Source organism: Camellia sinensis, chromosome 12 (assembly GCF_055761805.1).
Source record: "Camellia sinensis isolate YWXY chromosome 12, ASM5576180v1, whole genome shotgun sequence".
Lineage (NCBI taxonomy): Eukaryota > Viridiplantae > Streptophyta > Magnoliopsida > Ericales > Theaceae > Camellia > Camellia sinensis.
The window spans coordinates 90,473,531-90,488,583 of record NC_138972.1 but is presented as its reverse complement, the minus strand read 5'-3'; the positions used below and the strand labels follow the sequence as shown (position 1 = coordinate 90,488,583).

The 15,053-nt window shown below is 44.9% G+C and overlaps 1 protein-coding gene across 1 annotated transcript in view; it reads right to left on the bottom strand.

Moving 5' to 3' along the window:
* LOC114311373 (beta-galactosidase 8-like) overlaps nt 1-15,053 on the bottom strand; it is a 68,721-nt gene that overhangs the window by 13,503 nt on the left and 40,165 nt on the right. Inside the window, exons 2-3 of the mRNA XM_082898029.1 lie at nt 4,517-4,591; nt 3,923-4,198 (exon numbers count right to left, since the gene is read on the bottom strand). Of these exons, the coding sequence (XP_082754155.1) occupies nt 3,923-4,198; nt 4,517-4,591 (351 nt within the window). The remainder of the gene's footprint in view (nt 1-3,922; nt 4,199-4,516; nt 4,592-15,053) is intronic.

Sequence of the window (15,053 nt, the reverse complement as noted above, 5' to 3'; positions counted from 1 at the left end):
TCCTAGGCTTCCTGGTGACCAACCGAGGTATAGAGGCAGACCCTTCTCAGATCAAAGCAATTCAGGAACTAGAGAGACCCAACTCTGTGAAAGAAGTACAGCATCTCACCGGCATGGCAGCCGCGCTAAATCGGTTCATAAGTCGGTCGTCAGACAGATGTCGACCATTTTTTCAAGCATTAAAGGCCAGGTTTGAGTGGGATGAAGAATGTGACCACGCCCTTAAAATTTTAAAAGAATACATGTCTTCTCCACCACTGCTAGTGACCCCAATACCTGGAGAAGAGCTATTTTTGTACCTGGCAGTTTCGTAGCACGTAATCAGCACAGTGTTGGTTCAAGCGGAAGGAATCCAACATCTGCCCATCTTTTATGTCAGCAAGACATTGCTGGGCGCGGAAACCAGGTACCTACCGTTGGAAAAATTGGCCTTAGTCTTGATGATGGCATCAAGGAAATTGTTGCATTACTTCCACGCCTACACAATAATCGTCCTCATAGCTTTTCCATTAAAAGCTTTGTTTGAGAGGGCGAACTTTTCTGGACGAGTCTTAAAGTGGGCAGTCGAGTTGGGATAGTTCGACATCAAGTTCCAACCCAGAACCGCGATAAAAGCCCAAGCCTTGGCAGACTTTGTCGCAGAATTCACCCCAAGAAGTCATCATATCTGCCCAGTTGACCTGACTGATACAACCGAACTAGGGTTGGAAATTGACACCGGAATAGCGCAACCCCTGGTGCAGGATACCCAGTCAGACCTTAAGGCAGACCAGAGTAAAGTAAGGGAAGAAGAAGCAAACCATGTTACACCAAGCCAAGACTCACCAACAAATAAAGACTTGGTACAATCAGATAGCGAGGGGCAAACAGCAAGCATGGACCTTGAAGAAAACACCAGCAACACTCTTGATCCCAATGCATCATCTGATCTCTCCACTTGCTGGAAACTGTTCGTTGGAGAAATGTGGAAGCTCTTCGTGGATGGAGCATCCAACAGGCACGGTGCAGGACTAGGCATAGTCCTCATCTCACCGGATGGCCTAGTGGTGGAGCAAACAGTCAACCTTGGCTTTCCAGCATCAAACAACGAAGCGGAATATGAAGTGCTTCTGGCAGGCTTAAAATCAGCATCTTACATGAAGACCACCGAGCTAATGGTTTACAGTGACTCACAGCTGGTGGTAAACCAAATTTCAAGTGACTATGAGGCAAAGGATGATAGGATGGCTAAGTACCAAGAGTTAGTCAGAAAAGAGATCAAGAAATTTGAAGTAGTGCGGATAGAGCAGATCGGCAGGGAAGAAAACAGTAGAGCGGACGAACTAGCAGGCTTTACTTCAATGGCAGATACCTCCATCCCTCATCCATTGTTGATTGACTACCTACCAAGATCAAGCATTGAAGAACCCGAAGTAGAAGAGGTATGTTGTGCTGAACTAGGCCCTTCGTGGATGGATCCCATCATACTGTTCCTAAAAAACAGTGTCTTACCGGAAGAAAAGAAAGAGGCCAACAAAATAAGAGCAAAGTCACAGCGCTTTTGGCTCTCCCCATCAATGGCATTGTACAAGAAATCCTTCATAGGACCTTACCTAAAGTGTGTCCACCCCAGCAAAGTAGAAGCATTCTTGTTCAAAATTCACGAAGGCGTATGCGGAAGCCACCAAGGGGGGGATCATTGGCTTAAATAGCAATTTCGCAGGGATATTGGTGGCCTTACATGTAAGCAGATTCGGAGAAGTATGTCAAGAAGTGCGAGAAATGTCAGAAGTTCACACACCAAACACATCAACCAACCAGAGAGCTTCTACCTTTGACTAGTCCATGGCCCTTCGCAATGTGGGGCTTGGACATCGTAGGGCCACTTCCGACAGCACCCGGTAACAGGAAGTTCTCCCTTGCAGCAACAGACTACTTCACAAAGTGGATGGAAGAAGAAGCACTAGCATCAATAAAGGAGAAAGATGTGAAGAAATTCGTCAGGAAAAATATCATCACTCGGTTCGGCATACCCAAGGCGTTGATATCAGACAACGACACCTAGTTCGACAGCAAAATTTTTAGAGGCTTTTGTGAGGAGTACAAGATAGAATTCTACAACTCTACACCAGCATACCCCCAAGCAAATGGCCAGGCAGAAGCTTCAAACAAAGTTGTCTTGAATGGATTGAAGAAAAGGTTAGAGAAAGCAAAAGGAAAGTGGGCTGAGGAGCTTCCTCATGTTTTATGGGCTTACCGTACCACACCTCGACGATCAACGGGAGAAACACCATTCTCCTTAGCCTACGGCATGGAAGCAGTAATCCCACTGGAAATTGGCCTCCCCACCATCAAAAGCGAAAATTTTGACCCAGACTTAAATGGAGAAGCCATAGCATTGGAGCTCGATCTTGTAGAAGAAAGAAGAGAAAAAGCACTAGTTCACATCACCGCATACCAACAGAAGTTATCCAGGAAATACAACAAGACCGTACATCCAAGGCAATTCAAGATCGGAGATTGGGTACTACACAAAGTAATGGGAAACACCCTGGTACCCGGAGATGGTAAGTTAGGGCCCAATTGGAAAGGACCTTACAAAGTGGTTGGATTAGCTGGTAAAGGGACATACCACTTAGAAGACGAGGACAGCAAAGCCATTCCCAAGCCATGGAACACTGCCAATCTCAAACTATTTTATTTTTAGCTTTTCTTTCAAGTATTTGTAATTTTTTCTTTCTCAATAAAATAAGTAGTTTCTTTTCAGTATAGTTATTTCCTTCTGTAAAAGATTGTTTTAGTGAGTTAGGAGCACTATAAGCATAGTTGGCCGGAATAACCAACTTTGCACTCTCTTCAGCTAAGATTAGGATTAGTACTGAAGAAGTTGGCTGGAATAACCAACGCCCCTCCTAAGCTTAGGATAAGGATCCAGGCTGCAGGACGTTTGGTCGGAATAACCAAACATTTTACTCTAGGTTGGCAGGAATAACCAACTTAGAGGTTGGCTGGAAAAACCAACACCCCTCCTAAGCCCAAGATAAGGATCCAGACTGCACGACGTTTGGTCAGAATAACCAAACATTTTACTCTAGGTTGGCAGGAATAACCAACTTAAAGGTTCGCTGGAAAAACCAACACCCCTCTAAAGCCCAGGATAAGGATCCAGGCTGCAGGACGTTTGATCAGAATAACCAAACACTTTACTCTAGGTTGGCAAGAAAAACCAACTTAGAAGTTGGCTAGAAAAACCAACACCCCTCCTAAGCCCAGGATAAAGATGCAGGTTATAAGACGTTTGGTCGGAATAACCAAGCACTTTACTCTAGGTTGGCAGGAAAACCCAACTTAGAGGTTGGCTGGAAAAACCAACACTTAGTACTCTTCAGCCGAAGTAAAGATCAAGGCTGAAGAGTGGTTGGCTAGAAAAACTAACACTTATTATTCTTCAACCGAGATAAGGATTTAGGCTGAAGAGTGGTTGGCTGGAAAAACCAACATTTATTGTTCTTCAGCCAAGATAAGAATCTAGGCTGAAGAAGTTGGCTGGAAAAACCAACACTTAGTACTCTTCAGCCGAAGTAAGGATCTAGGCTAAAGAGTGGTTGGCTGGAAAAACCAACACTTATTGTTCTTTAGCGGAGATAAGGATCAAGGCTAAAGAGGTTGGCAGGTATGGCCAGTTAGATTGTAAAGTTATAACCAGGATAGGGTATCTCGGCCCGAGAATATTATACTTCATTCAGATTACAGTTAGAAAGTTACATGCATGGCAGTTAACCGAAATAACAGTTGGAACAAAAGAGATTTCATTGATCATACAAAGTCAAAGTACAAAATGAGGGGACTTCGGCCCGGTTACAGTCTCTCTTTCCAAAAGGCAAAAAAAAAGAAAAATACATAGTCAAGCAAACAGGTCATCTAAGTCAGTATCTAAAATCACCCAGTCTTCGCCTAGAGATAGCTCAGTTGTGGCAACCACACTCTGGTTAAGCTCGGTTGGAAGCATAGCATCGGACACAGCTGGCAAAGATGGGATGGAGACCTCTGGAGTTAGGGAGGTAGACTGGTGACCGGATTGAGTGTTGTCTTCTGGAGCTTCATCTTCATCCTCCTCCTCTAGAAATTGTTGCTGAATGGTAACAGCATACTCCGGCAACGAGCTCGATATGAAATATAGAGGAGGATTGAAGACCTCAGTCTTAGGCCCATGATCGAGCTGCGCCACAGCCCCCTCCACCCGAATTTAAAGAACAGGTCCTTCGCAGCTTCACACTGCTTAATGCACAGGTCTTCACCTTCTTTGAAACTGCGGTTCTCCGTATCCTCCAGCTTTTTCTCGAGCTTTGTTATTTCAGCATTCTTTTTTCCTTTCAAGCTTGGCCAGCTCGCGCAGATATTTATCTTTTATCACGGCCGTAGCTTTTTGCTTGTTTGCTTCAGTCGAGCTGACAAGACCGGTCAGACGACCATTCTCGGTTTGTAGCTTGGCTATCTGCTTCCTGGCCTGTTCTAGCTCGGCGGTTTTTTCGGTTACCTCTGCCATTGCCTGCCTTGTTGTTTTACGAAGTTCCAATACACGCTTGTGAGCGATGTGGTTCTTCTGCATTGCCTGTAAAAAAATGGAAAGAGACTTGTAGTAAAACCGAGCAGAAAGTTGTGCATATTAGAAAGACAAACAAAGGAGGTTACTTACCAGCACCATTGACTTTGTGGCCGAGCGAATGGCCTTCAGCTCGGTGAGATGGTTGTGGTGCTCCATGTCGGCTGGAAGGCAAACACTCTTGGCCAGATTGAATGCCATTAGGTGGTGTTTTTCAGTGACCACTGAATCAGTATCCCGTATAGCACGGTTCTGAAAAGTGATCTTTGGAACCCACTTGGAAGAGCTAGCTCGGTCAGAGTACTCCGGTTGTGGGCTCGGTGGAGGGCTTGGCGGAAGGATGGTGTAGGCACCCCATTTTTGACCGACCTTAAGACTCAGACGTCACCGATTGAGCACTTAGTGATGTTGCATATCGTGCTCGTTCAGAAGTTTCAGAGTCTCGGCTGTGAGCCTTGCCTCCGGACTTCCGGACTCTTTCATGCTTTGCCTCGGTTTGCGAACCAGGCTCTGTTTTCTCTGTTTTCTCTTCCTAAAGGGAGGGAGAGGTCTCGTAGATCATCTCTCAGTGGCCGTAGGCTACGTTTCGTGGTCGTAGGCCATTTTGTCCGTTTGGAGTCCGGTTTTCGATTTTTCGGAGCCGTTGGCCGTGTGCCTCGGTTCAGGACCGCTTAACCACCTCCGTTTGCCCCGATTTTTGGCATACATCTTGTTTGCTCCCTTTTGAGGGACATTGTGGTTCGCGAGACCAACTTCGTGGTCGAACACCACTTCCGGTGCCTAACAGTCAGTTTTCGGGGCCCCGGGTTGCGCGTTTCGGGCCCCGAACCTCCATTTTGCATCGGTTTGAGCTCATTTTTGGCAGGGACCTCTGTTTCATTATTGGAAAGGTCGTAGAAGGGTGGGAGGCCAGTAATTGTTCTGACAACCAGTTTTATTCCTCCATCGCCCGTTTTCCTCACTTGAAAGCCAAAGTTGACCACCTTAAGGCCACTTTTTCTTGCCCCAAACCACATATTTGTGTTCTACACACCTGGGAGGCCACCAATATCACATGGCCGGCCAGTAATTCTTTCTGACCCTTTTGAACCCCTCCTAAAAGTGGCCTTTTCTCTCTCCTGGTTCACTTTCTCCAGTTTTTGACTACATGGTTGTGTTGTGCACACATGGGAGGCCCTCTTTCTGGGGTGGCCGGCCACTAATCATGATTGACCCTTTTGACCTTTGGCCGGCCGGCCATGGGGAGAGCCGGCTGGCCACCTGCAACCTCAATAACCAGCCGGCCATGATCCTCTCTCCAGGCACATTACAAATATACATTCTGTTTCCCCCCAGATTTTGTATCCAGGGGGCTACATTTTTGGGGGGAAACTTGAATTCTTTCCCCCCCATTTTTCCCCCCTTTTCTCCCCCTCTTTTGCCTATATAACAACAGCTCCAACTCTATTTTGAGGGTTACAAAAAATTGTCCTTAGCCTCCTATATTGTATCTCCCTCTCATTCTCTTCCAAACACCAAAACCTCTCCAAACCCTACACCATTTACCCTACACCCCTTAGCACAAGGCCTCCATCATCCATTCTAGAAGCTTCAAGGCCATTTCCAGAGGTCAAAGAATCCCAAACTCAAGCCAAGAGGCTGTCAAAGATTGGTCTTCAAGGGTGAGTCCCTATTCTCCCTCTTTTGTGCTATACTTTACTCAATATATTAGCCATACTTGCTTCCATTTTTGGGCTCTGGCCCTAACTGAAAATAGAATTTTTTTGAGCTCTTTTTCATGTTTTTTTAAGGGCCTCTCATTGTTTGAAGCTTCCTTTTTGCACTTGCTTCTTTACCTCTCTTGTATGTCTATTTCTTGTGTAGTATTTTTGGCCTACATTTAAACTGTTTTGAGCTCTGTAATAAACTGTAAAGTGGCCTATTTTGAGCCCTTCTTCAACATTGTTGAAGGGCTCATCACTGTTTAAGGCTTCCATTTTCCACTTGCCTTTATATCCCTCTTTTGGCCTAATTTTTGCATGATTTGTTAACCCTTTGTGCTTATATTTTTGGACTCTGGTCTGAACTTTAAATTGCCTTATTTTGACCCCCTATTCATTTTTGATCAAGGGTCTTTTGCTGCTTGAGGTTCCCTTCTTGCTCTTTGTGTTTAAACCTCTTTTTAGGCCTTATTTTGCATAGTATTTTAGGCTTGCATGTGCACTGTTTTGGGTTTGATTATAAACTGTAAAATGCCATGTTTTGGGTCCCTCTTCAACATTGTTGAAGGACCCTCTCTTGTTTGAGGCCATAAACCATGACTTGCTTCTTTATCTCACATTTAGGGCCATTTTTGCATATTGGTTTAGCCCTATTTTTGTTCACCTTTTGGCCTTGATTAGAACTGTAAATATGCTTTTTTTGGGACTTCCTTGAATCTGTATTCACACTTCATATTCAAATAGTGCATTTTTTATATAGCTATAGGCCATTGCGTGTGCCTAGTTTTGCATTTCGGGTCTCATTTCATGCATCGGGTGCCATATTGCCATGTTTTGGGGCTGTTTTGCATCTTGTTTTGCTACTGAAATTTGCATGCTAGTATTCCATATTCCATGCCTTGCCATGTCTTGTTAGAGTGGCATTTGGTGCCCTAGGGTCGGTCCTCGGTTTACGTGCATGTGTGCACGCATCTCGAGTGTCTCATTTTCATCTAATGACCTCTTATGTGAGTGTGGCTGAGGTCCACTCATGTTAGTGTAAGCCTGTAGACACCCCATTTTTGACCGTCCTCAAGACTTGGACGTCACTGTTTGAACACCCGGTGATCATCCATGTTTGTGTTCGTTTGGAGTTCCCGGAGGTCTCGGCTACGCGCCTTGCCTCAGGATCTCCGAACTCGACTGTTTAGTGTCTGGTTCTGCACCAAACACTTGTGTTTGCCTTGGAGGGGCAGGAAATGCCTTGTGAGGTATCCCCACACATCACCGGCCATGGCCAGAGGCCACCGGCTGGTGTTTTGTTGCCATCGGCAATGTATATTGCCGGTCGGCATTCTTTGTTACCGGTCGGCAGTCAATTTTGTCAAAATGGCATTTTTGAGCAGCCGACTACTGTTCATCTGCTTTTGCAGATATTTTAATACAGCTGTATGGCCTTCTTGTTAGCTTACCTTGTAAGCTTTACAAGATTGGCTCCTCTATAAGAGGAGCCCTCCCCTCTTGGCTTTAGGGTTAGACATTTTAGAGAGAAAGACATTATTAGAAGCTCTGGTTCTAGGGTTAGAACTTATACATATTCTATCTCTATATCTCTCCCTCCCTTGAGTGTTCTTGGTGTATTTGTTCATAGTATTGCACACAAACACCCACCATTACACCTTCCCTTGACTATTGAGGTTCTAAGGGATTCTTTTCAGAGTTTTGGAGCTGGTTTGGAGCTTAAGGAGCTGCTGGAGCTTCATTTGTGAAAGAGGTCTTCAAGGGTAACAATCTTGCCCTTTTATTCCCCATTTTTGCATACTATTTTTTCCTATTTTAGAATTATTTTTTATCTTAGTGTATAATATAAAAAAGTTCTTTTTTTGGGCCCTCTAAATAGTTTGTTTAGAGTGTTTTGTGGTTTGGAGGTGTTTGACCCCTCTTAGGCCTTGAGAGGCCCCATTTTGTGCCATTTTGAGTGAGCTCCGGGACTTTGGTGTTTGGACCTTCTCACCACTGAAATCTTAAGGGATTCCAGTGGTAAGGATGGTGCCATGAAGTCCCAAGAAGGAGAGGGTCCCCCCCTCTCCTTGTTGTCCTTGAAAAGGACCATTTTTGGCTAAGCTTCATGTTGACCATGCCTTAGCTGATTTTCATGCTTATTATGTCATAATATGCCTCTTTTTTTAGTTGGTTTTGGTACACCATGCTTGCTTAGCATACATGCCTTGTAATGCCATGATTTGCCTCAACTTGTGCCTAGCATTTAGACTACCATGCTCATGTGTTTTGGCCTAGCTTTGTGAAGCTTTTATGCTTGTTTTAGTATGCTAAGGGACTATTTTTGGTCATTTGAGTCATCCATGCTTTGCTTTGTATAGCTACCATGCAAACTCTCTTGTATGCCTTAAGCTTTGGCCTTTCTAGCATGCCATCCTTGCTTTGTCTCAGTGGTTTGGAACCACTTGACATGTTATTTCAGACCTCATGATGTGCCTATGTGCTTGCATTTGATCCCCCTTCAATGTGTTTAAAGGTTGTTGCCTTTTGCCCCTTGTTTAGGCCTTGGAGTATGCTTGCATTTTTAGACCACTTAGATGCCATCTAAGTACATCCCTGACTTTGTTTAGGTCTACATTAAACCTATTTTAAGTCCCTTTGGCCTTGCGAGGCTTGGTTGGCTTAGCCATGGTTTAAGTCCCCTTTGACTTGCTTTAAATGCTTGGACCATTTGCATGCTAATGTTTGTCTTGTTTAAGTTGGTTTGGCACCTCTTATAGCATGATTTTCAAGGCTTATAATGCATGCCGTATGTCCATGATTATTCCCTTTTAAGTGTGCTTAAAAGTTGTACTTTGATGCTTAAGCGTTAGGCTTAACATGTGCATGTGTGTATGTGTGTTTGGTCCCATTTTCTTAAGCTTTTGGCCACTGTTTTGGACCTAACTTAGAGCTGTCCAATTAGTGTAAGTCCATCCCTTGCATGCCATTCAAGTGTTGTTACATCATCCCATGTTTGCATGCTTTGGTTGCACATGTTACATGCTTGAAATCACTTGCATTCGCCTTGCATTCCATTGGTCGAGTTGCTAGTATGTTGCGTGATTGGATTACATCTTGCATGCTCTAGTGGTTTGCATAATTGTGGCATGCTTGTTTGCTTTGTTGCTTAGTTTGTGTATCTAATGTGCATTGCATGTTTGTATGCTCTCTTTTATGCCATGTTGCATATTAGCTAACATGCTTAGGTCGCATCGCATTGAACATGCATGCCCTGCCTCTTGAAGTCAAGTGATAGAGGTTGGGCCTTTATGTGCTTATTTGGTTTGTATTTCATTTGACATGAAAACGCACAACTTGGTCTCCTGGGCCATCACGCATTGAAATACGCGATTGATGGTCCGGGAACCAAGGACCATGTCCCTTTGAGTCATACACATGATAAGGGATAGGATTGGTGCATACATTGCTTGAATTGCATTGCCATGCTATGCCTTGCCCTCTGCTGCTGTCAATTGCAGGTTCTGCAGACATTCTTTGCCGACCGGCAGTGTTCAGTGCTGACCGGCAATTCATTGGTGGCCGATAGCTTCACCAACAGCCGATGATCACATACTACTGTCGGTGGCCATTCTACTCAGCCGGTGGTGTCTCCCAATGTCCAGGGAAGCAATTTTGAGACTTTGGCAGTCTTCAGAGAAGCAAAGCAGGAAAAACAGAGGCAGATTGCGCATGGCAGTGAATTCCCGAGCAAGACCGAGCATGCATTGCATTAAGCTTTCTTCCCGAGGCGGTTTACTGTTTTTCCTAGCTTAGTTAGTTTGTTAACTAATTAGGTAATTTGTAATAATTAATTAGCTAGGATAGTTAATTCATTATTCGAATTGTATTATTCTTTTGGTCCCTCCGAGCGAGGGCGAATCTGTAATAAGTGTGGATGAGTGTGTGCATGCCTTCCAACCCCCACTTCTTTTTCCCTTTTACTTACCTGCTTTGATGGTTAGTAATAGGTCATGTTTAAATTAGCATACCTTACGCTATGCATGCGTGCATCCATACATTTGTCTCGCATGCACCAGGCTCGGTACATCATGCTAACTGCATTTGTACTTCAATTCCAAATTGAATACGTGCATCAATTGATCGCATTTCACATGCTATGTTTAGGTTAGCCGAGCCTACCCTAATTGCATTCTGTATGTGTTGCATTAGTCAATTTGACATGAACTAGGACCATGCATGTTGGCTAACTAGTTTATTGTTTTGGCTCGGAGTACTCGGTAAGCATTTATGCTTTAGCATATCGCATGCGTGTGAATGCTATCATGACAGCATGCATACCATGTGGCTAGATGCTTATGTGATAAACTGTTTGGATGCCTGTGGGTGAAGGTTGGATTTTCTGAGTTGGAAAAACTCGTTGAAATCCGTATTTTAGCCTACTTGCGAGTAGCAAATTCCAAAGTGTTTTTCAAGACAAACGGATATGCAATGCTTATTTCCAAATTAGGCAATCTAGTCTATACTTGTGTGCTGTGCGCATAACATAGTAATTCTAGGCTAATAAATGGAATAAGAACACATAACGTTTTTAAAAACGGATATCATGGTTAGTAGAGGCCGATCTTCGGATCGGGCGAGAGAGGGTGCTCATAGCTGACCTTCCCCGATCGTACCCAAGTTCCCGAGCCGAGGCAACTTTGGTGATGACGGACACGTGGCCTTTGGCACCGAGTCAGGGTTTCCTAAATTTTCCAAAACAAAATATTTAGGTGGCGACTCTATGTCTGGCAAAGCAGTCCATGTTTGGCACTTCTTTTCAAAAATCTGTTTCTCAAAACGATTTGCCGGATTTGGACTCTTTGGTTCAGATTAAGAACTGTGACACAAATCGAGTCCGAACTATAGCGAGGGCCCCCACGCGGGCGCATCCACAAAGCCCATTTATGCATTGTGTATGCCATTTTATTTCATAGCATTGCGTATGCTAGGTTGTATGTTAGCGCATTGTGTATGCCATGTTACCTCGTGCATCGTGTATGCCATTTCATAGCATTGTGTATGTTAGGTTGTATCTTAGTTGCATTTCATGCATATCATGCTTATTGCATTGTGCTTGGGATAGGAATTAGCCCAGGCACGGGAAACGAGGTACGTTTCGTACTCCAAGTGACGGAACGTGTCTCAATTCCCAGTCGCCGACACTTCGGATTATCCATGATGGAGTCTAGGTTTTGTTTTGTTTTCATGTGCATTTATTCTATATTGAGTTGTACAATTCGATTCCTCGGCCATCATGCATCGAGATGCGTGATTGGTGGCACGAGGATCGAGGTATGCATACATTTGTGAAAATACATTGCCATGCCCCTTTTCCTGCTCTCTGTTGCAGCAAATCAAGAATCAGCAGTCTTCTGGGGCTTGGCGCGTTTTCCAAGAAATCATTGCAAAACAGAGGCTAATTGGGGCATCACAATGGATTTCCGTGCAAAGACAACCCGAGAATGCATCATTCATCATCCGGAGAAGAGTCAAGGCAGTCCCTGGCTTGCATGCCAGTTTTACAGCTTTCTTAGTTAAATTTGTAATTTAATTAGGATTTTGTAATCATTTGGACTGTAATATTTATTCAGGACTGTATATTATTTATTCGAACCCTCTGCGCGAGGGCACAACTGTAATAAGTGTGTGTGTGTGTGATGTATGTCTTCCAACCCCACGTCTTTCTCCCTTTTATTTACCAGCTTATGATGGTTAGATTAGGGCATGTTTCAATTAGAATACAGTATAATAGCATGTTGCCTTCATTCATCTGTTTTGCATGCATCGGGCTCGGCGCATCATACTAACTGCATTTGTATTTCAATTCCAAGATTGAATACTTGGTAGCTATTGCATTTTATATGCCATGTTTAGAATAGCTGAGCCTGCTATAGTTGCATTTTTACATGTGTTGCATTAGGCATTTCTGTATAGTTAGGATCATGCATGGATTTCTAACCTAGCTTCTGGTTTGGCTTGGAGTACTCGGTAAGTTTTATGCTTTAGCATCCTTGCATGTGTGTGAGTGACTGCCATGAATAGCATGCTTACCATGAGGCTATATGCTTATGTGATATAACTGCCTGAATGCCTGTGGGTGAAGGTTGGGTTATTTGGATTGGAACAATTCATCAAATGTGTGTTTTAAGCCCACTAGATAGTGGCAAAATCATGTTTTCTAAGCCCACCCGAGGGTGGCAAATCCACGTCTTAGCCTACTTGCGGGTAGCACCATCAAACCATTTTCAAAATAAACAAACATGAAATGTTTTGTTCCAATTCAGACGATCCAGTCTATACTTGTATGTTGTGCGCATCACATAGTAAATCTAGGCTAATAACCGGAATAAGAACGCATAATGTTTTCAAAAATAGATATCATGGTTAGTAGAGGCCGATCTTTGATCGGGCGAGCGGGGGTGCTCACAAAGTGACCTTCCCCAATCGTACCCAAGTTCCCGAGCCGAGGCAACTTTGGTGATGACGGACACGTGGCCTTAGGCAAACGAGTCAGGGTTTCCTAAATTTTCCCAAAATAAAATATTTAGGTGGCGACTCTGTACCTGTCAAAGCAGTCCATGTTTGCTACTTCTTTCAAAATAATCTGTTTTCTCAAAACGATTTGCCGTATTTGGACTCTTTGGTTCAGATTTAGAACCATGACAATTTGAGAGTCCTGAACTGTAGTGAGCCCAATATCGAACGGAACGGGGACTCATTCCTCCCCGGGGCGTTCGGGGACGTCTACAGTTTCTGGCGACTCTGCTGGGGATTTAGAGAACTTGACTCGAACTCATGATATCTGTTTTTGACTACACTTATGTGTTTCTTTGCATTGCATGTGCATTGGTGCGCCTAGGACACCGTGTTTGCCATCTGCTATTCCTGAACGGTTTGCCGGAGGCTTGTCTTGTCAAGGCATGACCATAAGGTTGACCGGTTGTGGGCTCTGCCAGTATGGGAACACAAACCCCGGTTTTACCGGGGCACCCTTTTGACCATTCGACCTAGTCCATATTCGGAATCCGTAGTGACCATTCCAAACTAGGACAGGTTGCTTACCCGATAGGTTGTTTGAAACCGCTGCGTGCGTAGTAAAACTCTAGCTCCTGACAAAATAGGACAGGGAAACCCTACCCCACCATAGGGGTGTTTTGGCTCTCATTTTCTTGTTATGTGCTTTTAGAGTGCGTCTCTACAAGAATGCATGTATCAGTTTACAAGTTTGGGCATCAGGCCTGCGGGCACCAGTTTAGTGTTTCTGGGTATCAAGGGCCTGCGGGCACCAGTTCAGCATTTTGGGAATCAGTTATATCTGCGGGTATCGGATTCAGTTTTGGGGGGGGCAGTAATTTTGGAAACAGTGATCAGCAGTCGAATGCAGTTATTCAGTTATGCTCATGTCTGTATTAGTGGGATTGGGCTAAGATGCCGCATGTTTTCTCTTTCAAGGGGGGTTCAGAGACTTGGTTCAGAGCAACCAGTGTTCTCCTTTGCTGAGGCAAGACAAAAAAAGGCTCACCGGTTCTTCAGATCCGTTAGTCACCAGTCCGGTCCATCTGATCCGTCAGTCACCAATCCGGTCCATCTGATCCGTCAGTCACCAGTCACAGCACCTCTGTTCAGTTCAGCAAAACTCGTGATGACGTAAAATTCGGAAGAAATTATAGCAGCCGCATCAGACTAAGGAATCACATTGCAAGGTGATACCGATGTTGAAGTGCCCCACCCACCCAGGTCACTTGCCGCACATCCGATCTGGGAACCCCAGTTATGTCAAACCCGTGAGCCCACCACATTCGAGTTGATGGGAATGATTGGTGACCTTCAAAGATCTGTGGCGGATCTAGCCTGTGGAATGTCAGCTCCGCCACCAACCACATCGTATGCCGGGAACTTCATACCGGAGGAGCCCCCGCTACTAGGACGAATTGTAATCGAACTTAGCCAACCTGAAGCCATCCCAAGTTCCGGCAATGGCATGTCGACAACAACAGGGCTCCGCTCTGATGTAGCAACTCAAACCTTCTACCAAGCCGAGGCGAGTGGTAAGAACAAGATGAAGGTGGACACCGATCCCTACGAATAACTCCTGTGGGCTGTTGAGGCTTTCAAAGCCGGAGGATTGAATAAACAGCAGGTGTTCGCTGTTGCTGTAAAAATTGTGGATGACATCTTCCCCACTCAGGCCGAGAGCAGTTTAAGCCAAAGGGAAAATCGAGATGGGGACCGTCGTACCAGAACAGTTCCTTCCAATCCTAACCCTGTACCTAGAAAAGATCAGAGAGCCAAGGCAGCACCTGCCGACCCTTTTTCGAGTGCGTCCAGCAAAAGTCAGCAAGCCTCAAAGTATCTGCCCCGAGGTCGCAGGGTCTTCCATGCCCTCTACATGCCTTTGTCTAAGGCCCTTCAAATCCTCGTCAAAAAAGGGCATCTCAAACCCCTCGAGCCTCGGCCTCTCCCGAGTCCCCTTCCAGCTAAGCATGATGGTACCCAGTACTGTGCATACCATCAGCAAACCGGTCACAGCACCGACAACTGCTTCCGTCTTCGCCACGAAGTGCAAGATTTGATTGACAATGAAGTCATCCTCCCTCCAAGCTCGGCAAAGTCTGTCACCACCGGGTTGGTGGATTTCGAGGATAATGCAAGTATGTGATCAGGGGTTAGACCACCTGCGGGCGGCGCGCGGTTTACCTCGGATGTGGCGTATGGCACGCACTATTTTGAGCATTTGCGAATGCTAGTTT